The sequence below is a fragment of the Lampris incognitus genome, chromosome 13 (genome assembly GCF_029633865.1).
Source record: "Lampris incognitus isolate fLamInc1 chromosome 13, fLamInc1.hap2, whole genome shotgun sequence".
Lineage (NCBI taxonomy): Eukaryota > Metazoa > Chordata > Actinopteri > Lampriformes > Lampridae > Lampris > Lampris incognitus.
Window position 1 is genome coordinate 16,346,450 of NC_079223.1, and position 25,199 is coordinate 16,371,648.

Consider the following 25,199-nt stretch of genomic DNA (forward strand, 5'->3'; position numbering starts at 1 on the left):
AAGCCTGACTAAAAGACTTAATTAGTTTTCATACACAGCAAGCGAGTTTTTGCTGTTTTCTTCCAACCACTGCTAATTAAAACGTCTGTACACATGACAGTCCCTGATAATGTGGGTGGCAAATTTTTAGAAACTTAATTAGAAATCCAATGTTTCCTATATTTAATGAAACCAATATAAGCCATCAGAGATAATGCCTTTTAATGTTACATTACTCTATATATTGTGTCTTCAATGCGCATTATTTCTTTATTTTTTCCAAATGTCCCATTGCTTACTGTATCCTACAGGTCTCAAACACGTGTAGTAACGTAAATCATTTTACGACAATGTGACGTCATCAAAGAACGACGGCTTTACGGCGACAGCCGACTCCTGTGCGTATATGGCAATAAACATGTTGGATAACATATCATCATTGGAGAAAGCCGTTCGCATGGATTTGTTAATTTCGAGGGATATCTTCACGAGTTTCTTATAGGTAATATTAACGATTGTTTACATGTGCATATATAAAGTTAGCCAGCGGATCGCGTTTGCTACGTGTCAGCTAAACTGTTTTCCTGGTGTTAGCTGCGTAATAAGTGCATGCTCATAACACACAAACTATATCATTCATTTCTGCAGGTTTCCGGTTACCTGACGTGACAGCCAACAATTTTCACTCGTCTTTGATACAACATCCAGCCTCGGACTATTTCCATCGCCGATGAATCGACTACTCAGGCAAAGACTACCTCTGTCTGTGAGGAATCTTCTAACAGACATTGGTCCTAAAGATGACCACTGTACAGAATGGACTGAAACGGAACCTGGGACTGTAACCAAAGATGGGATTGTTCTCCCTTCCATAGAAACTGTCAGCCAAGAAGAATTTCTCACACCAGCCAGAACACAGAGCAAGGATGATACCTCAAATGGCGAAAATGACCTTAAATGTAACCCTGTGTGTGGGGTGTGCCATTCTAAACCCTCCTGCTATACGTGCCCTCGCTGTAACATACCCTACTGTTGTTTGGCATGCTATCGTAGTTCAGATCATAACGTGTGCTCTGAGGAGTTCTACAGGGAATCCGTTTTACAAGAACTAAGCGACATGGGAAAAACAGAGGATGAGGGGAGAAAAAAGATGCACGATATTCTGTTGAGATTAAGACAAAAGGCAGCTAGCACAGAGGGGGGTATGGGAGGTGTTTTAAGGGAAGTGGGTATCCAGTCAGATGGGGACAAGCAGGGGGAAGAAGAGACAAAGGAGGGCGCACAGGCTTTGGGGCTCCTCTCCAGGTTAGTTGAGCTTCAGCAGTCAGGGGAAGGAAGCATGTCAGAGATTAAAGGTATCTTGAGACAACTCAAAAATATCGGGAGAGGAGAGGTGGAAGGTGGGGAGAACCTCACTGTAGCTAGTGTTGGAGACTTGGATGATGGAGTTGAAAGTGATGAGAATGAGCTGGACTTGGCTGATAGACTTTCAGGGCTGGATATTGATGTACTGTCTGAAGACGAGCTATGGGAACTTCTGAACAGCCAGGAGAAAGAGAAGTTTATGAATTTGATCAGAGGTGGTGCTTTTGGTGGACTGGTTCCTCTGTGGAGCCCTTGGTGGGAGATGCATGAGGATGGAGGGAGGGCACTAGTGGAAGTACTAGAGGAGGAAGTCAACAAGCGGAGGGGTGGTGATCTAGTGGCAGTAGAAGTGGTCAACTCTGAAGAGATGAGAGTAACATTAGGAGCAGGACAGAAAGGGAGTGTACAAGAGGAAGACACATTATCTAGAAGTGCTAAAACTCTTTCCAATGAACAGAAAGTTGATTGTGCCAAAGCAAAGGAATCACTGAAAATAGATCAGACTCAGGAGCTGTCAGCCACAAAATTGAGACAACAGAGAGAGGGAAACAGAAAAGAAACGAGTAAGGTCCAGAATTCAGTTTTAGTAGTTTCCAGAATGCCCCAATTATCTGCTAAAATTCCAAAATTGAGTTCCTTGACTGCCAATCCATCTCCTCTTGTATGCTATGGTTTGGTCAATGCACTTTTTGGATACACCTTCACTGTAAGCTTTTTCAATGGTGACACTGACTCATTGACCCATGAGTTTTGTGACATGGTCCTAGCTGTGTCCGAGGCCTTAAGCTCAAGCAGAGTATTCAGCTCTCTTGAAGAGGCCCTAGAGTGTGGAGAGACTGCCATTTCTGCAGGTGGTTATTTTGACAGGGATGACCCCTCTGCTTCATCCAGAGCTATCATGGCTGTTGCTCACATCATGAGTGGCAGAAGTAGGCAGGATGCAGTAGGATATTGCTTGGCAGCTTTGAGTCACCTCCGCTCAGCGTTTTCTAAGGCCAGAGCAGCCCTGCCAAAAGGAGGACAGCAAGATGGAAAGAGACAGAAACAGTTCCTGGCAAGAAAGAAGTGTGAATTCTTCCAGGCTTGGGTGTCTGACAATGCCAATCAGACACGAAGACTAGCCATAAGGCTTTGGAATGAGCACAGTTCTAGGAAGATTGAAAGGAGTATCTTGGAGAAGGAGAAGCAAATGGTTGAGGAGAGCTGGAAGAGAGGAAAGAGGAAGGGAAATTGTATGTTGATTGAGGAATTGAGCTGACTTGTCTTTTTTAGAAATTGATGCTTGGTTTTTATGAATGACAATGCAATAAATGTTTATAAAAATGTTTCGTTTCCTCAGCGTGATAAATTGTTAAGGTTTTATTGTATAAAACTTGCTATACTGCACGTCTCTGTGGGTAAATGACAATCCCCCCCACGTGATATTAACAACCTTGCATACTTGTAACCTCTACTTGATATTTAAAAGCAAAGGCGCACTGTGTTTACGAACGATGGGAACATTGGGATGACACACATCCCATTTTTATTCTCTGGGGTTATAAAATTGTTCTCAATTAGTCTAACCTTATTTTTAATGTAATTTGCACCATTTCATTACCAAAATTTAACTAGAATATGTGTAGATGGTACAAAAATTGAAAGCCTATCTTCGAGGACACCCCTATATCTTTCAAAGTGGTATCGTTCAGTAGTCTTTGACCAGTCACGTGTCACGGATGTCCTTCCATGCTGCGACGAGAACATGGCTGCGCTCTTAAGATCTGCCCGGCTGCTTAAACTGTCGCCTTCGGGCCTCCTCCAGATCACAGGGACCAAAAGAAATGGACCGCCACTCAGTCGGCTTTATAGCGGGAACGTTGGTGGTCATAAAGCTGGAGTTTGTTCCCGACAGCTCACTCCTGGTTTGGGAAACACGTCCAGGTATGATGCACCGTGTTAGCATTACGTAGCTGTGATCCACGCGTGAGCCTGCTTCAAGGATTGTCATTGAGGGTCAATGACATTTAACTAGTTACGCTAATGCATGAATAGTATAACATCGTCAAATGCTAGCTATTAAGTTATATCCTTCCTGACCCCTTATTTAAGGATTGCGGTTGCATAACTACCAACAAAATGCGAGATGGTCCCATTAGACAATGTGATGTTTAGAGCTTGTGTAACCCCATTTGATAACACGTTATCAATAGCAAATTCTTAGGTTAAACTAACTGCTGCTTACAGAAACCTATCTTGAAATGACACTTTTCAAGATAGCTTGAAAAGCTAACTTGAAAAGCCACAGTTCACTTTGTAGGAAAAATGCTGTGCTTCTGTTTTCCTCAGAGATGATATTGTATGTTAATAAACTGATCATTGCCTTTCACTGAACCTTTAGCATATCTGTATCCTCTCCTCACCGTTTCTCAACAGCTTCTTCCCCCTCTCAATTTTCGTCCTTTTAAACCTTCCACTTGTGCTCTTGCATCCTCTCTCAACGTACCACTTCCAATCCTCTCTCCCTTTGTCCGTCTCCTCCTGATTTTTGATGCTTTGCCTTACACAGACAAGTTTGGTCCTTCGCGGCGGGAAGCACAAGAGGCTACTCTGTGGCAACAGAGCAGAGGGATGAAACCAGTCTTGGCGTACGCGCTAAACAAGCCCAGCAGTTTGACTGGGCCCTGGCCAAGCTGGACAACTCTGTGAGGAGAACCGGCCGCATCACCAAGACCCTGCTGCTCCGCATCTTCCATGACATCTGCCGGCTAGGTAAGGATGTTAACAGAAACAAAAGTCAGAGTACAGACAGCACAGAAGACAGTCAGTTCTTCCATTGCTAATAACCACTAACAACCATCTGCTTAGACTGTGAGAACCTCACTCAACTCAACTATGGCTGTCTATAGGTATAACCATGTAATTTACTACATTTTGATACCCTATAACAGCATCTTAACCATTTTTTTTAAATATAAATTAGAATTTACATTCTAAAATATGAAGATAAGTTGAAGATGCTAAGATTTTCACTGGGAGTGACGAAGGTGGACAGGATTAGGAATGAGTATATTAGAGGAACAGCTCCGGTTGGACGGTTTGGAGACAAAGCAAGAGAGGCAAGATTGTGATGGTTTGGACATGTGCAGAGGAGAGATGCTGGGTATATTGGGAGAAGGATGCTGAAGATGGAGCTGCCAGGCAAGAAGAAAAGAGGAAGGCCAAAGAGGAGGTTTATGGATGTGGTGAGGGAGGACATGCAGGTGGTTGGCATGACAGAGGAGGATGCAGAGGACAGGAAGAGATGGAAACGGATGATCCGCTGTGGTGACCTAACGGGAGCAGCTGAAAGAAGGAGATTCTAAAATATAATATAAATAAATTTTAATATTACCCAAATGATGATGATACTCTTACATTTAATAATTACTAAAACTAATAGTATACTCTGTGCAATTTATACACAAGTAATTGTCCAGTTCTAGTTTCTGCTGCACTTGCTGCTCAGTTCAGACAATTGACTATCTTTAGTAAACTCCCACTGAAAGTTGTTTCTTTATCACTCACATGTATTCTTCCTTCTTTCCTTCACTTCACCCGCTTCCTTGCCATCAACCTTAACCCTCTTATTTCTGTTGTTCGGCAGGCTATCCCAGTAGTAACCAGGCCTTGCTGCTGCTACGTAGCTGTGGCTCGCTGCTGCCAGAGGTTCCCCTGGCCGAGCGCAATGAACTAGCACACCGCATCTGGGACAGACTCAAGGAGCTGGGTACGAGGCCATACTGAGCAAGAATCTAACCATTGTATACAATATATTGCTTTCTCACAGTGCGGTAGTAGTACTAGTAGTGGCTCTTTAATGTCCCTGGGGGGTAATTTTTGTGCCGCGGAAACTGCAAAACAACAAACACATGGCATACATTGGTTGAACAATACAACCACAATGAACGGAGACTAAAATAATAGGAAATTAAATTACATGATACAAATACAAATGCCATTAGTTCAATAATAGCAAGTCTAACTCTATAATTGAATATATATATATAGATAGATAGATAGATAGATAGATATATAGATAGATATATGAATACTGATCGCTTGAATTTCCGGAACCTTTTGTTTAGTTGTTTTGGGCAGCACGGTGGCCCAATGGTTAGTGCTGTCACCTCACAGCAAGAAGGTCCTGGGTTCAAACCCCAGGGTTGTCTAACCTTGGGTGGATCATCCCAGGTCATCCTCTGTGTGGAGTTTGTTATCCCCATTTCTGCGGTGGGTTTTCTCCGGGTGCTCCGGTTTCCCCCACCATCAAAAAGAAACATGCATGTTGGAGTTTATACTCCAGTCTGTGCCCCTGAGCAACGCAATGGGAAAATCAAAATCAAATCAAATCAATTTTATTTGTATAGCCCAATATCACAAATTACAAATTTGCCTCAGTGGGCTTAACAGCAACACAACATCCTGTCCTTAGACCCTCTCATCGGATAAGGAACAACTCCCTAAAAAAAAACCTTTAACAGGGAGAAAAAATAGGAAGAAACCTCAGGGAGAGCAACAGAGGAGGGATCTCTCTCCCAAGACGGACAGCGTGCAATGGATGTTGTGTTCAATAATGGACATGAAATTTATGAAGAACATGATGCACAGGATGCCAAGCAGTGTCCACATGCCACCGGAGCAGTCCAGGACCCAAGCCACGCGAAAGAACTTGAGCTGGTCCCCAGGCACAGCCCACTGCTCCTAGCTACACAGATCACAGCTAGGATGGGTTAATTCCAGGGACTGAATTTCCCCAAGGGGATTAATAAAGGAAACTTAAATTAATTTGAATAATAATTGTGTTCACAGAGCAATAACCACTGACCAAATGTTCCCCTTCAGGTGCGTCGTACGATGTAAGCCACTACAACGCCTTGCTGAAGGTTTACTTGCAGAACGAGTTTAAATTCTCCTCTACTGAATTTCTGGCAAAGATGGAGGCAGCCAACGTTCAGCCCAACAGAGTAAGAACCTTGGGTGTATTAATGGTAGAAACGGTAGAAATGACTGCAAGATTTCTAATTTTTCTGGAAGGAATTAAAATCATCGTAGCTTCCCATGCCATATATTTTTTGCCAGTGTGCTCTGGATTTTTTTGACAAAGTTTATTTAATTGTTTTTGGCGAGATTTATGTAGATTTTTTTTTCCAAATCAAATTATTTGTTTTTCCTCACATCCTCAACATAGAATGTATTTCATTAACAAATGGGTAAAATTCTAGATTTGATGCAAAATACAATTATGAATTGTGTGAATTTTTTCACTCTTGCCTGACATGAAAAGAAAAACTCTAAGCAAATACTGAAAACTGATGTGTGAATGAAGGTTTCTGCAAAAACAGTGTTAACAAATACTGGCTTACAAGTGTTAGGTTCGAGAGAGGAAGTCTCAGCCAGTTTATTTCACAAGAAAACTTAATTTAATTTCAAATTCAGAGATCCGCTGTTCATTTGGAAATTAATTAGGATTCTTTTGCCCACAGGTGACGTACCAAAGACTGATTGCATCTTACTGCCAGAATGGAGATATTGAGGGTGCCAGGTAAGCAAACTGTCTCTCAAAAAATGTAGTGGAAGAGATTAATGACTGCATGTACCAGTGTTGAACATTCCAAAAGCACTTTACAGACTCTGTAAAGTTGCAAATAAAAATAAGATATTAACACAAACCATTCAAACTTCTTCGTTTTTTCATCTCTAACTGCATTGTCCGAGATGGCGGCACGGTGGCCCAGTGGTTAGCACTGTTGCCACACAGCAAGAAGGTCCTGGGTTGGAACCCCAGGCCATCCCAGGTCCTTTCTGTGTGGAGTTTGTATGTTCTCCCCGTGTCTGCGTGGGTTTCCTCCGGATGCTGCGGTTTCTTCCCACCATCAAAAAAGACATGCATGTTAGGGTTAATACTCCTGTCTGTGCCACTGACCAAGGCTGGAAAGAAGAACTGGAGGTGGTCCCCAGGTGCTGCAGCTGCCCACTGCTCCTATACAATAGGATGGGTTAAATGCAGAGAACAAATTTAATTGTAACCTGTACAATGACAAAATAAAGTGGCTTTCTTCTTTCTATTTTTTTTCCCCATTTACTCCACCAATGGTTTTTTTTTTATCTTTTAAAAAAATGTGCCTATGGTACTACAGTACTGCAACAATGTGAATGCAAGCTTAAGGCATTAAAAAGTGTTTTAATGTATGAAACAGAATCTACAAAAAAAATACTTCATTTTGACCTGTTGTTGAACTCTTTATTCTGACTATTTAGCACCATCTTGGGTTTCATGAAGAGCAAAGATCTGCCGATCACTGAAGCTGTGTTCAATTCCCTTGTAACGGGTCACTCGCGCGCAGGGTGAGTGATGCTTTTTTGCAATTTCTAGTTGGGTGTCACGTTTCCGTTTCCATATGTTGCAGTGATTTTGAAGTAAAACACTGTGTGTGTGTGTGTGTGTGTGTGTGTGTGTGTGTGTGTGTGTGTGTGTGTGTGTGTGTGTGTGTGTGTGTGTGTGTGTGTGTGTGTGTGTGTGTGTGTGTGTGTGTGTGTGTGTGTGCAGTGATATAGAAAATGCTAAGAACATCCTGTCGGTGATGCGCGGGGCAGGAATCGAACCAGGACCTGACACTTATTTATCACTGCTCAATGCCTACGCGGAGAAGGGGGACATGGAGAATTTGAAAAAGGTGTGTTTGAATGTCTTTTATTCTGTTATTTGTACGGTGATGTGGAGTGGATGTTGACATATCACATTGTGCATCTGCACTCATGGGTGCCTGTACATATGAATGAGGGCCTTTTTTTACATAACTTTCTTACATTAACTTTTCTATCGCTTACCTCTCCCTCACTCTCTGTCTCTCAACTGACCCTCCCTCCCCCTTTGTCCACCTTTCCTGACAACGTTTTCTGTCCTTTCTCCTCTCTCCACTTTGCTCCCGCTTCCCCACCCCATGACCCTGGCTCCATTTTGACCTTCCTTCATTTCTCTCCCCTCTTTCTCCTCTCTATCATCCTTATCGTCACTCTCCCCCCCTCCCTTCTTATGTCCTCAACTTCTCAAATTCCTCATCGCTACCTTCTGTCCTCTCATCTTTCTCTCCTCCCCTCTTCTCTTTCTCCTTTTCACTGCTACTCCTCTTCCATAATTATCTTGCTCTTTCTCACAGACTCTGGAGGAAGCTGAGCGTGCAGACTGCAGTCTGATGGACAGGGACATAATGCAGATTATGCTGTCCTTGGCCAGGGCTGGACACCAGCAGTATGTCTCAGAGATAGCTGATCGCTTGAGACATGAGAGGAGCTTTGTGCCAGGTACATGACCACACCAACAAGAGTGCATGTGTGTGTGTGTGTGTGTGTGTGTGTGTGTGTGTGTGTGTGTGTTCAAAACCAGACTGAAATATGTGCACATGTGCCCTAATGAGTTCTGTTATTTTTCTAGATGCAATGAACATGTGTCTCAGCCTGATCACCCAGGGCCTGGAGGACATAAGTTTCACCATCCTCAAGAGCTTCCCGACAATTCAGCCTGACACCTTTAACACAGACACCCCCAACCAGGGCAACTTCTTCTTGAGACACTGCGTCAACATGGACAAGGTACATGTCAGAAATTGTTTGAGCAGATGTATTTTGCCTACCACTGTTCAATCATATCTCATTACAAAAACACTCCATTACTCTATCTCCATCAGTCACTCAGATAAAAACCAATGACCAGTCAACTTTGTAAACAGACATACATCTACCTACCCAACCTCTGGGAGACATCCCTGCCCTTTCTTGGCTGTCACAGTAACTGTTTTAAGTCATCATGATATGATTTTGAATTAATTTTGTCAACTAAATATTACACTTGCGTATTTTCCGTCTCTGCATGCACACCACAGCCTGCGGAGAAGGTGGTCGCCTATTGCCGAGAGCTTCAGGACTCTAACCTACATGGTTCACCACTCCAATTTACTCTGTCTTGTGCCCTGGATGCCAAGAAATCTGGTATAGTACATAACTCGCATACTTTTACACTCTTACACATACACACAGAGAAAGTAAATGTGATTTTAGACATTTTGGCGTAAACCCCATCGCAGATATTTAGTTGGGTAAGTGAAGGAAATTTTTGAAAACGCCATTTCCCACCTTTGGAAAAGTTTGACATTGTTTCTCGTATGTTCATTTTTTTTCATATCCACCGGTCAGTTGTCCAGTTACAGGTGTAAGCTTCTCAGCTGGCAAATCCTTACCTTTTTAAAGGAACATTAATCATTTTTATTAAAGTCAGTTATCAGCTACATTCAGGCCTCAGGCTATAATGCTCAATTCTGGGGGGGTTTACTCAGATATTTTTATTTCTACTTATTTACTTTCATTTTTCACATTCGTATTTGGGCCTGGCAGCCTGTCCAGGGTGTCTCCCAGCCTGCCGCCCAATGACTGCTGGGATAGGCTCCAGCATCCCCGCGACCCTGAGAGCAGGATAAGCGGTTCGGATAATGGATGGATGGACATTCATATTTGATGATGAGCCATATCTAATATAATTGAAACATCCGTTCTGAAACAATTCCCATGCACAAATGAACAGCAAATGGCACCTTGTGGTCATGCTCAGCCTTTTTAAAAACATTTTTTTCTCAAACACTGGTTAATTGTGGTATGTGCCCACTTCACTGTCTTTCAATGACTTCTGTCCGTGTCATTTACCCCAAATTTTTTACCATAACAAAGGCCTCCACTTACTGAACCCTGTGTGTAGGTCTTTTCCCTAATGTCATTTGGCCATAATTCTACAGAGGTGAAAACTGCTATTGGTCAGTGAAAAACAAGATAAACATTTCCACTGGTGTTATTTAGTATGGAAAGTGACATAAAATGCACTTGTATTCCAGTTTCAGCATGTAGACTTGAGTTGTGCCACATTTGAAAGTGGTCCAAAAATTCAGTTTTCCGTTTCATTTGAGGTTGGATATGTATCTTGTGACGGTTCACAAACCACTGGAAACACTGGTTGCACAACACACTGTAGGATGGACTTGGGACATTTTTTTTTTCAGTTCTCGATGCTGCCATCTATACTTGCCTCATCTAAGTACACAAACTTCATCACAAAATTGAAAAACAAATCTGATTTTAGAATTTGATTTTTTTTTTTCCAGGTATGTCTTTTGAACTGATGAAGGCCCTGAAGGAGAAGGATTTCCCCATAAGGCCTCACTACTTTTGGCCTCTCCTCATTCAGCATCTGAAAGACAGTAACACTGCAGGTACTCTCTTACAGACACACAGCCAGCCCAGACATTTTGATCGCAAACCACCACCTAACCTTACAGTGTCACAAGAGAGAGTTTGGCCCTGGTTGTCCAGTGTGCCTGAAACGGCTAAGGAGCTTATCTTTTTCTTCCATGACTGTGTAGAGCTTGCTTGGATTCAAAATAGTAGTGGCCTTTGTTTAACCTCCTGTCTGTATTGCTGCATTGGCAATTTTCGTAACAAATTGTGTATAGAGAGCGGCGTGATGGCGCAGTGGTCAGCGCTGTCACCTCAAAGCAAGAAGGTCCTGGGTTTGAATTCTGGGGTTGTCCAACCTTGGGGGTCATCCCGGGTCATCTGCTGTGTGGAGTTTGCATGTTCTCCCCATGTCTGCGTGGGTTTCCTCCGGGTGTTCCGGTTTCCTCCCACAGTCCAAAGACATGTAGGTCAGGTGAATCGTCTGTATTAAATTGTCCCTAGGTATGAATGTGTGTGGGTGTGTGTGTGTGTATGTTGGCCCTGTGTTGACAGTCTGGCGGCCTGTCCAGGGTGTCTCCCCACCTGCCGCCTAATGATTGCTGAGATAGGCTCCAGCATCCCCGCGACCCCGAGAGCAGGATAAGTGGTTCGGAAAATGGATGGGTTGTCCAACCTTGGGGGTCATCACCCAGGATGACCCCCAAGGTTGGGGGTCATGACCTGGGGTCCTCACCCGCTGTGTGGAGTTTGCATGTTCTCCCCATGTCTGTGTGGGTTTCCTCCGGGTGCTCTGGTTTCCTCCCACAGTACAAAGACATGTCGGTCAGGTGAATCGGTCGTACTAAATTGTCCCTAGGTGTGAATGTGTGTGTGTGTGTGTCAGCCTTGTGATGGCCTGGCAGCCTGTCCAAGGTGTCTCCCCGCCTGCCACCCAATGACTGCTGGGATAGGCCCAGTGTCCCCGTGACCCTGAGAGCGGGATAAGCAGCTTGGATAATGGATGGATGGATTGTGTATATACTTTTATATGAAGTATCTATATCAATGAGCTGTATGCATTTAAGAATTGACTCTTAAAAGAAACGGACTTTCTGAATAGTGAGTGATCGCTTAGACACCAGTGTTGTCAGAGACATGGGCAGATCTTGAAATAGTCTCAATGTATCAGATACATTAGCCAGGAGCCTTGGACCCTCAGAGTTGCCGTGAGAAGTTTATGGTTTGGGCCTCCTTGTCACTTTGGCCCAACAATTTCCTCTATATGTGGGAGCCTCTAATGGCTGGTATGATGCCTCATGGGGGATAAATCATGCCTGCCAATCTATTTTTGTTTGCAATCCAAAATGAAAAGGTCGATTTTTTTTTTAATTTTTTTTTTTAGGTATGATATTTTGTGTGTGTGAGCGCACATACATTTTTTTATTTTTTTATTTTTTTGTAGTTTGGGGGGGGGGGGGTTATGACTTCTCAGCCCTCGGCCCCAGAAAGGGCTTTTAAAGGAGTGTTCCCTCAAATATTAATGACTGACAGAGTGGCCCAACAGGGAGGGATTTCACCGGGCTGGGGCAGCCAAGGGCAAAGAGGTTTGATCCCTGCATGAGAGAGTTGGAGCAAAAGAGACGATGGCACAAACCAAGAGACATGCATGCACGCACACACAAACAGACATCTACCTCTGGGGAGCTCTTGAAATAGATCGTAAACTTTAGAAGTCTTAACTTTCCGTGTCTGGCACTCTCTGGACAGTTGAGTTCTAGACACTCTTGACTTTGAGAAAGTGCATTTTGCTTAAATGACATTTTCCATTTTTATATCTGTAAATACTACCTTCTTTTTAAAGTCCATGGGGGAGTGCTGTTCCAAGACACTTCCTCAGTAATCGATGCTGATTGTTTGTTTGTTTGAGTGAAAGCTGCAGGCCAAAAAACGTGTTCTTGATAACACAGGAGGTTTCTGAAAAAGTTGATGGGTTGCTTGTAATGAGAGAACTGAAGGAAAGCTGACATCGTTTACTCAGATATTTGTGTTCTCGCATGAAAACCCCCTCCATAAACGAAAGAACTTGAGTGTTTTAACCTGCTGACATAACAACAACAACAGGCAGCATCCAGCAAACAACAGACTCTGCTTTGTTTCTTCTGTCAGGAGCCTTTTCCTCAACAGTTGATACAGAGTCATTGGAACTTACTTCTCATGTCACCCCAGCATCAAGTTTGGCTAGTCCACAGAAATTGCACACATTGTCTCTTGGGATATGTTTGTGTGGATGGGTTGATCTGGTAATCTTTGACCTGTGGCAGGGGTACTTGGAGGCTTCTTGGGACACTGGAAAGGATGGGGCAGTAGCCTGTGGGCATGTATGCGTGCGCATGCACACGTGCTCATGTTCATAGGCCTGGAAGTAAAGGAGTCAAGGGTCATTTTGCTCCAGTGGCCATCTCAAAGTCCTGGCTCATGTTCTACCCATCACATCCCTGACTCCCTTCTCTCATTGCTCGACTCCTTATTACTCCTTTTACTGCCAGTAAGGCTCTTCACCGGGATCTCATCCACTATGAAGAAGTTGAATTTACCCCTCTCGTTAAAACCAGTGGCCAAGAAAAAGTTAGTTCACGCTCCGTCTTTTTACTGATGGATGAGCTTGGGGAGGGAATCATCTCTGTGACAGTTAACCAGTGTTGGGAAACCCGACACCCCTGTCAGAATTCACAGCTTATCTCCAATGTACCTTGTCAAAAGCACTCCATCACAGCCTGGCTTTTAAGGGGTTTTATTTATGCTACCCTCGCGCTCTCTCTCGTTGGGGTTTTTGAGAGCAATTAATAAGTGATGTATTTTTCCCCTGTCACCTAATTGATGGCATTTAAGCTGGCAGGGAGAAGAAACTGGCTAGGCTGCTGTGGTGGAGTTTTGAGATTGAGTTGGCCGTGCGGTTGAGACAGATCTTCGATTTTGGAATCGTGAGATGTCTCAGTTGTCGGCTTCGCGGTAGGCAGAAGAGGACTCGACCCCAGTTTGAGCAAGCACCACTGCGCTCGCACTTGGCACGCACACAGCCCCTCACCTCACTCACGCTACAATAACTCACCGAAACACACAAGCACATGGGCCGTACACCCATCGAGTTTTCTGTGTTTAGTAGGGGTGTAACGGTGCATGTATTGGTACCGAAATTTTTCAGTATGGGTCTTTCGGTTCGGCATGCATGTGTTCCGAATGAATGCAGCATTTTTTTGTTTTTGTTTTTTTACTTTTCCCCCTTTTTCTCCCCAATTGTATCCGGCCAATTACCCGCTCCACCCCCTCTGCTGACCCAGAGAGGGCTGAAGACTACCGTATGCCTCCTCCGATACATGTGGAGTCACCAGCCGCTTCTTTTCACCTGACAGTGAGGAGTTTTGCCAGGGGGACGTAGTGCGTGTGAGGATCACGCTGTTCCCCCTCCCCCCTGAACAGTCGCCCTGACCAACCAGAGGAAGCGCTAGTGCAGCGACCAGGACAAATACCCACATCCGGCTTCCCACCCGCAGACACGGCCAATTCTGGCAGTAGGGGTGCCCGACCAAGCCGGAGGTAACATGGGGATTCGTACCTGTGAGTCCCGTGTTGGTAGACAACGGAATAGACGCCACACCACCCGGACGCCATGCAGCATTATTTTAACCACTGCATGGGCGGATCTTTTGTGTGTGCAGAGTTGAAATTAAAACTCTTGAGTTTCCCCCCCTCTATATTTTTGAAGACATTTATGGACTGCATTCATTCTTTAGCCGTTTACCCTACCATAACCCTCAGAACTACCTGCCTAACTTAACCCTTACACCTAAATTTAACCTAATCCTAATTCTAACCTTAACCCTAAACACAAGTCCTAACCCTAAAATAGACCCTTAAAGCAGTGAGTACAAGCCAAAATGTTGTCATCACTTTGCAAAAATGTCCTCAATCCTATGACTAAAAACTCAAATCGGTCCTTACAAGTACTGCTGAACAACACACACACACACACACACACACTCACTCCTTTTGATGTCCGCCTTAACCCTCATGAATGATGTAGTCTTCCTCTCTTTCTGTCTCCCCCTCTGTCTCTAGTTCTCTCACTCATTGGCTGCAGGAGGTGTGTGTCTGTGTTTATAAGTACTGGACTGGGGTGGTGGGCTTGGCGGGGGGGGGGGGGGGGCAGTGCGCGGTGTTCAGGTGATGTGACTGATGCGGAGTGACTTGATTTCATGTAAATGCAAGCGCTCTGAGGGAATTCACTTTGGATTACGCGCACCACTGTGCAGGGCCCATAAAATATTAAGCGCCGTGTCACTTTTTGTCCACAGGTGTCACTAGCGGGCAGAGGCCGGAGCTGGGGAATGGGTGGGTGGATGGGTGGATGAGGGGTGAGTGCAGGAGGGGAGCGAGAAGGAGGAAAAGGCCTATGCATGTGATGAGGTGTGGCTTTGGCGGGTTTAGCGGAAGCATATGTTGAGCCATGCCTCCACCTGCCGCCAGCTAGCCACCGCTTGTCACTCCTCGCGATGCCGGCCGCTTTTATCTCTTCTGACACGTCCGAGCGAGAGATAGAGGAAGGGAGTGAAGGAGGAGGGAGGGTGTGAGGGTAAATCTCCGTGGAAAAGGGAGTGTGCCTGGTTTGGTCTGGTGTGTTTAGGGTGATGATGGATGTGAAGACCCCCCCCCTGCAGTGCTATCCTGCCTCTGTGCATGACCCCCGCGTGGAAGATGGAAGAGAGGTGTGAACAAGGGAGGAAGAAACAAAACAAGGAACATTGTTTCCTGTAACGCATAGCGTGTCGTTCCTTGCCAACTAGAAAACTTCCCCGTATGTTTTCAAACACGAGCGTCTCCCTCACACGGTAAAAGTCTACCTTTTACAGAGGCGGAGGCAGAGAGACAGATGGTGCGATAAGGAGAGGTAAGAGGAGAAGTGACAGGTACTCATGTACAGGGATGGGAGAAGATGACAGGGACCGGTTCACTCTACTCTTCCTCTCCTCTCCCTCCTCCCTCACTTCGCATCTGTGACAGTTAACCTGCAGACATGAATCTGATGATGATATCTTGTGACCACTGCTGTGCTTAACTCACCACTCAGGATACTTATTGCCCAGACGGCATATCACGCTTTATGCTGACCAGTTCAAATAGGCCTCGGCTGTTTGCTCTTCTATAACTGTAAGTCCACCTCCATCCCCCGCATCTGGGGGGGTAAAAAAGCAAAATATAGATAAGAAGATTTAGCGTAAAAAAATGAACGAAACACATTACACATTAGGAAAGAAAACTTTTGCTCCTTACTCCAGGTCTACACTAGGTGCAATTTTCATGTTCTGTTTTTTTGAATTTTATGTTAGAAGTAAATTTTTACCCATGTAAATGCAGTGCTTACTCCCAGTAGCTTTCAAACCATAAATATGAATACAAATGTAAATACTATTTTATATGTGTGTGTGTGTGTGTATACATATATATAAAATATACAAATATACTTCTACTACTTTCGGTTGCTCCCATTAGGGGTCGCCACAGCGGATCATCCGTTTCCATTTCTTCCTGTCTTCTGCGTCTTCCTCTGTCACACCAGCCACCTGCATGTCCTCCCTCACCACGTCCATAAACCTCCTCTTTGGCCTTCCTCTTTTCCTCTTTTCTGGCAGCTCCATATTCAGCATCCTTCTCCCAATATACCCAGCATCTCTCCCCCACACATGTCTAAGCCATCTCAATCTTGCCTCTCTTACTTTGTCTCCAAACCGTCCGAACTGAGCGGTCCCTCTAATATAATCGTTCCTAATCCTGTCCTTCTTCGTTACTCCCAGTGAATACTGATGAGCAAAAACATTATGACCACCAGTATAATATGCTGTTGGTCCTCCGTGTGCCGCCAAAACAGCACTGACCTGTCGAGGCATGGACTCTACAAGAGCCCAGAAGGTGTCCTGTGGTATCTGGCACCAAAACATTAGCAGCAAAGCCTTCAGGTCCTGTAAGATGCAAGGTGGGGCTGTCGTGGATCGGACTTGTTGGTCCAGCACATCCCACAGATGCTCAATCGGCTTGAGATCTGAAGAATTTGGGAGGCCAAGGCAATATCTTGAACTCTTCATCATGTTCCTCGAACCATTCCCAAACAATGTGTGCAGTGTGGCAGGGAGCATTATCCTGCTGAAAGAAGTCACCACCATCAAGGAATACCATTGCCATGAAGGGGTGTACCTGGTCTGCAACAATATTTAGGTAGGTAGCATGTGTCCAGTTGATGTCCACATGAATGGCCAGGCGCAGGGTTCCCCAGCAGAATATTGCACAGAGCATCTTACTGCCTCCGCCAGCTTGTCAGCTTCCCACAGTGCGTTCTGGTGCCATCACTTCCCAAGGTAAACGACGCTCGCGTACATGGCCATCCCCCTAAAAGAAAACATGATTCATCAGATCAGGCCACCTACTTCAATTGCTCCAAGGTCCAGTTCTGACACTCACATGCCCATTGTAGGCGCTTTCGATGGTAGATAGGGGTCATCATGGGCACTCTGACCAGTCTGCAGCTATGCAGCCCCATACGCAGCAAGCTGCAATGCACCGTGTGCTGTGACACATTCCTCCTGTAACCATCATTAAAATGTTCCGTGACTTGTGCCAGAGACAGTAGACCTTCTGGTGGTTCAAATTAGATGGGATAGTCATTGTTGTCTTTGCGCATCGATGAGCCTTGGACATCCAACACCCTGTTGCCGGTTTGTGGTTTGTCCTTCTTTGGACCACTGCCGGTAGGTACTCAGTACTGCTGACCAAGAGCACCCCACAAGTCCTGCTGTTTCAGAGATGCTCTGAACCAGTTGTCTGGCCATAACAATTTGGCCCTTGTCAAAGTCCCTCAAGTCTTTGCTGCTGCTCGTTTCTCCTGCATCCAACACGCTGACTACGAGAACTGATTGTTGGCTTACATCTAATCTACCCGGACCTTGACATGTGCCCTTGTTTGGAGATGAGCAACGTTATTGAGGTCACCTGTGAGTAGTCAATGTTTTGTCATCGACAGTTTTTTTGGAGATCACCGACAAAAGCATCAGATTGGAGACAAATTGGCGTTGGATCGGAGCTTGCAAATCAGGGCTTGATTGCTATTTGTGAACTGTTCAAAACACATTCCAGATATATAAATACCTGGACCCGTAGGGGAGTCCAAATCCTGTAGTATGAAATGTGTTGTGACTAGCAATGAGGGCGGCGATGAGCTACAGCCAATGATCAGAATGAAAGCCAGTGAAAAGCTATGCTTAATCAGTTTTGTTTACATTCTCAGTATTTGATTTGCTTTTTTATATAGGTGGATTGTTGTGGATTGTTGATTTTTTTTCCCGTTGTCATGAAATTGCTACACTGTTGCTTTTTTGATTATGTCACACAAGTTTGTATTGATTTTACTAATGTTCACTGTTACCTTTTCAATAAATGTTTGCAGCAACGTTTACAAAAAGCAACCTGCTTTTGAAACAATTACATCATAAAGTATATGTAACTTGTATATACTGTATATACACCTTGTGTATCTACTTTAAACTATACAAGACATTCTTTATTTTTATTTTTATTTTTTTTTAAATTTCCCGCCTTTTTCTCCCCAATTGTACCCGACCGATTACTTCCGAGCCGTCCCGGTCGCTGCTCCACCTCCTCTGCTGATCCGGGGAGGGCTGCAGACTACCACATGCCTCCTCCGATACGTGTGGATTCGCCAGCCGCTTCTTTTCACCTGACAGTGAGGAGTTACACCAAGGCAATGTAGCGCGTGGGAGGATCACGCTAGCCCCCCCCCCAAGTTCCCCCTCCCCCTCGAACAGGCGCCCCAACCGACCAGAGGAGGCGCTAGTGCAGTGACCAGGACACATACCCACATCCGGCTTCCCACCCACAGACATGGCCAATTGTGTCTGTAGGGACGCCCGACCAAGCCGGAGGTAACACGGGGATTCGAACCGGCGATCCCCGTGTTGGTAAGCAACAGAATAGACCGCTACGCTACCCGGACGCCTATTTTGTTTTTCTTAAGAAGAGAGACACTTTATTTTTCTATTTAAGCAAGCATGCAACGAAATTCAAGCTCTGCATTTGTTTTATTGCTGCAAATCTGTGCACAACTATCTTGGAGCACTTGTTTCTGGTGGACGTCCGTTTTTGGAAGAAAATAATCTTGCATGGTATTTATTGCCTCTTTTCTCGTGTCACTTCTCACGTGTGTTTTCGTGACAAAACGTAGTTTGGAGACCAGACAGACTTGTCAGGAATTCCTCCTGGTGAAAGCTCTTGGAGTGTGTGACCTGTCACCGATCAGACTTCAAGATTCCCAATTACAAGACAGCAAGTTGTGTAGCGTGAGCAGCACAGCGATCTGATGACTCTGAAAGTGGTGTAGTGTGAACTTGGCATAAGCTGTTGTCCCAACAACACACAATACAAAACGGTTAGAATAAGCACAATATTTCTCTTACAGCTTCTAGGTGCTTATGTTTCATAGGAGTGTTATGCTTTGCAAAGGTCAATAGACCTGCAAGGTAGCCTTCAATTGTCACTACCTTCTCTCGCCTTCCAGCTGGCAAGTGTTCATTCAGTTCTCATCTATTTGCCCTTTCTGCTTTTTGTTGCCTGGTTAAAAACCAAACCAGTTTGGAACCAAATAGAGACATTGTGTTCAGACGGGGCGGCACGGTGGCCCGGTGGTTTTGCCTCACAGCAAGAAGGTCCTGGATTCGAGCCCCGGGTAGTCCAACCTTGGGGGGGTTGTCCTCTGTGTGGAGTTTGCATGTTCTCCCCGTGTCTGTGCGGGTTTCCTCCGGGGGCTCCGGTTTCCTCCCACAGTCCAAAAACATGTAGGTCAGGTGACTCAGCCATACTAAATTGTCCCTAGGTGTGTGTGTGTGTGTGTGTGTGAGAATGGTTCTTTTAGATGAGTTATGTGCAGTGAGTCAGTGTGGCCAGGCTATGGACACAGTGTATGCAGCATGGCTGTCAGAGTCAAGCTTTGCACACACAACCTCATTCACTCAAACAAACAAACAAACGAAAAAAGTGCTGATGAACAAGAAAACTCACATCAAGGAGCCGGAAAACAAGCGAGAGCGCCCATGTTCTACATTTATACCTCCGCCTCGCCATTCACTTGTTTTTTATCCGTCTGGCTCACCGCGAAATGGGTCATGGATTATTCAGTAGCAAAACAGGTGCTCCTTCCTCTCTTTCATAAAAAACTTGCCGATGAAAAGGATGAGAGGGGGAAGAATGGACGTCGGCATCCCAGGTTGCACAGATCCCCCATTGAGAAGAGCGAGATCGCCTGCTCATCTTTTCTTGAAAGCCGGGAAGTTGGATAGTGAGATGGGATGAATGAATGAGTGATATGGATTGGGGGGGGGGCTAGATGGATAGCTTGGAGAGGTCCAGGTAGCCCTACCTGGGGTAATGCAGCACCAGACATGGATTTTAATGGCATATAAAAGCCCTGGCCTCATCTTTTATTCAGCCTAAGAGCGAGATTGCCAGGTGAATACACGTGTCCCAAGAGAAAGCAGAAATACAGCCATTGCGCACGCACACACGCACGCACACACACACGCACACACACACACACACACACACACACACCCTCTCAAGGTGCACTGACCCCAGGAAGCACTTAGGGATAGTTTGCTAAGGTCCGCATGGGAGCAGGGTGTGTTGGTCCACTCTTAGTAAGCGTAAATAGCATATGGCTGCATTGATAGTTGTGTTGTTGTACTCCTCACATGGCAACACAGTAGGTGCAAACATGTTAACACGCATGTATTGACACATGCACACACGCGTGCCCAAGCTCATTTGTGTCCTTGTCTTCTGTGGGCACACTCCGAGGCATATGCAAAGTGCAGGAATGCCTTTGCCATGTGAATACACACACACTCTCCTGCGCATACTGAGTGTGGCTGTTGTCAGTGGGTGTTCCATATGCATGTGGCTGTTTTGGCCTCTTTCCCTGGGGCAGGACCCCAGGGCTCTGCTGGAGAGCTGGGTGATGAGGCAAGAGTCCACTTCAGGCCAAGTGTGTGTGTGTGTGTATGCGTGTGAATCTACATACTTCCAACACACCAGCCCAGGGCAGAGTGGTGAGCAGCCATTTGCATTTTGTGTGTGTGTGTGTGTGTGTGTGTGTGTGTATGTGTCTGTGTGTCTGTGTCTGCATCCAACTCGACGGGTGAGAGAAAGTGTGGCGCAGCTTATTTGTTGGACCCATATCTAAACAGCCTTTACAGAGCTCCGGGCCTCTGTGTGTGTGTGTGTTTGCATGTCTGTGCGCTGGCAAAAGCGAAACTAGTGTAACCATCGCCATTTTTACGCAGCCTTTCACCAATTCTTTGGTCAAACAAGACCGTAAAGTGAAGGAAAAAGGAAACGTTCATCACTTGAACAATTATTTGTGCCTGTGGCACTTAAGGCGATTTTCCATAGGAAGAACTACACAAACTCCCAGGCTGGCGCGAACTACAAGCGGAACTACCCCATAAGCGGGCCTTCTCTCGAGTGTCATGTTTCCATAGGTTCCTACATCCCCTGCTGAACCTCGCCGCTGACCCCCGCTGAACCTCGCTGGTGGCGTAGTAAGCCAGCAAAGCCTGTGCCTCCTCGTCTGTCCGTTTTTCGGCTGATTTCTTCCATTTCGCTTGATCGGAATTCTCTAGTATTGTGCGTGCTACCACACGGGTTGGTTGGCGGCTTATAAAAATGGCCCTCGCTGAACACCAAAGTAGTGGGCTGGTCGCTTCTGACGTTCAACCAATCTGCGTCGAGCCCCGCCCAGCGGGTTTTCAGGGCTGCTCAGAAGTACCTACCCAGTAAGAGTTCCGGTCAGGGGCAGTTCCTCTAGTGGCAACCCGAGCAAAGCTGCCGGCCCCCTAAAAGGTCCGGGTGGTTCCGCTGGTGGAGAGGCAGCTTTAGAAAGGTTGCAGCACATCCCGGTTTTGCAAAGGTTTTCATTCAAAGAGGCCAATTTCAACTTTATTACAACTGCCAGACAAAAAAAAAACAAAAACCGACAAAATAAAAATCCCAAACTCGTATCCTTTACTGTACATTCATGACTGTGTGTGTCATAGGTGTGCTGGAGGTGTGCAAGGCCATGCAGGAGTTGGAGGTGTCGCCTGACATGGATACCTTCTCCAACTACATCATCCCCGTCTTCCCCAGCGTGGATGCGGCACGCCAGGCCCTCACGGTAAGGGTTGAGCACGTGTGTATTTGCGAGCATGTGTGTAGGAAAGGCCACACAATACATACAATCCTTCAGAAGATGTGCAGCGGTACCCCTTTAAACACTTGGTGTGGTTGTGTGACAGAAGGAGGGTGGGGGGCAGCACAATCGCAGCCTCGTGTGATGTCTCAGTCTAAGTGTGGCTTACATGTCAGTTGTTTGTCTTGTGTTTCAGGACACGGGTCTGTCTCTCGAGCCGGAGATTTTTTTGTCCTCCGAGGTGCAAGCGCTTGCCATCAACAACCTCGCTGAACTCTACACTGTGTGTAAGTGCTCACACATACACACACACATGCTGAAGACTCTGCGGTGCATCTTCGGGGGCCTGTCGTCATCAGCATCTGGCTGCCGTTTTGCCCGCGGGCTAATTGGCCCAGTGTCAACGCACTCACTCACACACACACACACACACACACACACACACGCTTTCCCGCTTGGTCCTCTGCGCTTATCAGGCCTTTTAAGAAATTAGTCTGTGTGAATATGTAAAGAGTGAGGGAGCGAGGCACCTCTTCTGGTGGAGAGATGGGATGGAGAGGGTAGTTAAATTATGAATGACGTTCTTTTTCTCCCGTTCGTCTTGTTTTATTCTCGGCCATTTTGGCCTCTCTGTCGCACTCCATCATCACGTTGTCTCCTATATACACACTCCTTATATACGCGTCTCTCCACTAGTTCACAGGGAATGTGTGTTGTCAGTAAATGGTGTAAATTTTGAGTTGTGAGTCTTAACATAGAGTTCTTATGGCAAACATTCAAATCGGTCTATTCCGTCACCTACCAACACGGTGATCGCCGGTTCAAACCCCTGTGTTACCTCCAGCTCGGTCGGGCGTCCCTACAGACACAATCAGCCGTGTCTGCATGTGGGAAGCCAGATGTTGGGTGTGTGTCCTGGTCGCCGCACTACCGCCTCCTCTGGTCGGTCGGGGCGCCTGTTCGGGGGGGAGGGGGAACTTGGGGGAATAGCGTGATCCTCCCACATGCTATATCCCCCTGGCGAAACTCCTCACTGTCAGGTGAAAAGAAGCGGCTGGTGACTCCACATGTATCGGAGGAGGCGTGTGGTAGTCTGCGGCCCTCCCCGGATCAGCAGAGGGGGTGGAGCAGCGACCGGGACGGCTCGGAAGAGTGGGGTAGAGGCTGCTCTGATGGCCGAGTGGGATAAACCACCATTCTTGCAATCCGCTCGTCGTGTGGCTGGGAGGTTCGTATCCCAGACTCGCGGTAACCGGTCACGGCCAGAGCATCCACGAGGTAAGGCATTCATTAGGCCACCCTTACCCGAGGGATAGTGGGTGTAGATCGGTGTAGTGTTTGGGGACTTGTCGTTCTCCAGCGACCCCTCTGGCCCATCCGGGCGCCTGCAGCCAAGCAACCGAAAGCGTTCTCCCTTCGTCTCCTTCGCGGCGTGAAGGTGATGCAATCCATGCGAGGCTTCAGCATGTAAAATAGCGAGAGCAGCCGACACGAGTTTGAAGGAAGCTGGTGTTACGACTATCTCCTTCCTGTGGAAACGTGAGCCAGGGGAGTTATTCGACAAGAGTTCCGGCCATATGCCATTGGGTTAATCGGGTGGGATAAGGGGAAAAACTAAAAATAAATTTATATTAAAAAAAAAAGCGGGGTAATTGGCCAAGTATAATTGGGGGGGGGGGGATCCATAAAAAAAGTGTTTACTGTAAACTTCCCAAAATTACAGCATAAAGAAAAAAAATGAGAAGGGTATACTGCGAGAGGTGGCATTTGTCTCAGGCAGCACACAAAACTTGTCAAAAGTCCCAAATTAACTTAACACTACAGAGAGGTGAATGGACACAACATAGCTTAGTATTACTGTGGAAAGATTACCAGCTATCAGAAAGCGGGTGTGGGGCTCCCCCCCCCCTGCTCTGATCTGCCCCTTCACCTTGCACCAGGGTCCCGCCTGATTAAGAAACTCATCATTGTAAAGTAAGTGTGACGTGTTGGTTGTCCAAACCCCGTAGTGACATCGACTCTTCAGTCTCTCTCTCAACAGCGAGTGTGTCCAATGCATGTCAGTGGTGGAAATGTTAATGGGTGTGTCAGTGTCATCTACATATACCAAGGGATGCTGGTTGCAACAAAGGTAGTTAAAAAATGTAACTTAACTGAGTGTCGAAACAAGCGTGTGATTGGGGAGGTAACTGAAACGTGCTCTTCCTCAGTTGCCACTGCAGATGTGCCCTCAAGCAGGGTATCGAACCCTCGCTTGCTTGTATGAGTTGCTCATTGTCCAACAGTAGTTGCTCAAGATGATGTTGGGTAGTTCGGGTATATATTTTTTTCCTTTTAATGAATAATTGTGTCCTTCCCCATCATCACCTCATCATTACTTTTTCTCTTCATTCTTAATGGGGTCTCCATTTCTCTTTTCTGTTTTCTTTTCCTCAGTGACTGATACCTCCCTACCAGCGCTGGACTTCGGTCAGTTCCGTGGCCGCCTCATCGCGGGCTTCAAAAAGTGAGTCATTTAAGTCTGCTCTCCGTTTGTGTCTCTGATTCTGTTTTGTCGTTTAAAATTCCATATTTCTCTTGTTTTTACCCCCCTGTAATTTTTGCTGGGCGTTTTGATGGAGGCCGGTAGCTAAATGGAGGTCAGAACAGCATATGTTATGTATATGACATGTGCAGGATATCACACCATCTACAGTTGGTGTGTGTGTGTGTGTGTGTGTGTGTGTGTGTGTGTGTGTGTGTGATTTTTTTTTTTTTGTGAGAGGCTTTCTTCCCCTGCAGCTGGCTGAACACACACACACGCAGGCACAGAAGGTGCCTCATGCATATGGAGGCCAGCATCCCTCAACACTCGCCCCAAAGCACTATGGGAGATATGCAAATTATGAGATGCCCACCGCTGCTCCTGTATAACAGACTCATACAAATCCCAGACGAACACACACACACACACACACAAAGTTAGCCTTAAGAGCAGCGCCTGACCCTGGGCGTTTGTTTAGTGGATTTTTATTAATATTTACAGTTTAACACTAAATATATGCACACACACACACATACGCACACACACAAATACACACACACACACACACCTAGAGTTATCAAGAGTTGCACAGAGTGACTGAAGTTGTTCCCATCCCCACATGACCTATTGCATGGGCGCCCGGGTAGTGTAGCGGTCTATTCTGCTGCCTACCAACATGGGGGTCGGCGGTTCGAATCCCCGTGTTACCTCTGGCTTGGTCGGGCATCTCTACAGACAATTGGCCATGTCTGCAGGTGGGAATCTGGATTTGAAGAGTAGGGTAATTGGCCAAGTATGATTTGGGAGAAAAGGGAGGGGGGGGAC

General features: G+C 45.9%; 2 protein-coding genes across 2 annotated transcripts in view; both read left to right on the plus strand.

Moving 5' to 3' along the window:
* The first annotated feature begins 353 nt into the window (after positions 1-353).
* znhit2 (zinc finger, HIT-type containing 2) lies at positions 354-2,661 on the plus strand. The gene is made up of 2 exons (XM_056292208.1): positions 354-481; positions 628-2,661. The coding sequence occupies exon 2, from the start codon at positions 710-712 to the stop codon at positions 2,600-2,602; it is 1,893 nt and encodes a 630-aa protein (XP_056148183.1). The 5' UTR covers positions 354-481; positions 628-709; the 3' UTR covers positions 2,603-2,661.
* A 426-nt stretch (positions 2,662-3,087) lies between these two features.
* Positions 3,088-25,199, plus strand: part of lrpprc (leucine-rich pentatricopeptide repeat containing) — a 92,526-nt gene continuing 70,414 nt past the window's right edge. Inside the window, exons 1-14 of the mRNA XM_056291592.1 lie at positions 3,088-3,267; positions 3,893-4,095; positions 4,970-5,092; positions 6,208-6,329; positions 6,849-6,907; positions 7,624-7,710; positions 7,913-8,039; positions 8,523-8,667; positions 8,798-8,955; positions 9,246-9,351; positions 10,512-10,619; positions 21,717-21,835; positions 22,047-22,137; positions 24,287-24,356. Coding sequence (XP_056147567.1) covers positions 3,089-3,267; positions 3,893-4,095; positions 4,970-5,092; positions 6,208-6,329; positions 6,849-6,907; positions 7,624-7,710; positions 7,913-8,039; positions 8,523-8,667; positions 8,798-8,955; positions 9,246-9,351; positions 10,512-10,619; positions 21,717-21,835; positions 22,047-22,137; positions 24,287-24,356 — 1,697 coding nt within the window. The 5' untranslated portion in view covers position 3,088. The remainder of the gene's footprint in view (positions 3,268-3,892; positions 4,096-4,969; positions 5,093-6,207; positions 6,330-6,848; positions 6,908-7,623; positions 7,711-7,912; positions 8,040-8,522; positions 8,668-8,797; positions 8,956-9,245; positions 9,352-10,511; positions 10,620-21,716; positions 21,836-22,046; positions 22,138-24,286; positions 24,357-25,199) is intronic.

Coding starts and splice junctions, on each gene's coding strand:
- znhit2 (XM_056292208.1), top strand. CDS start 710: ATGAATCGACTACTCAGGCAAAGACTACCTCTGTCTGTGAGGAATCTT.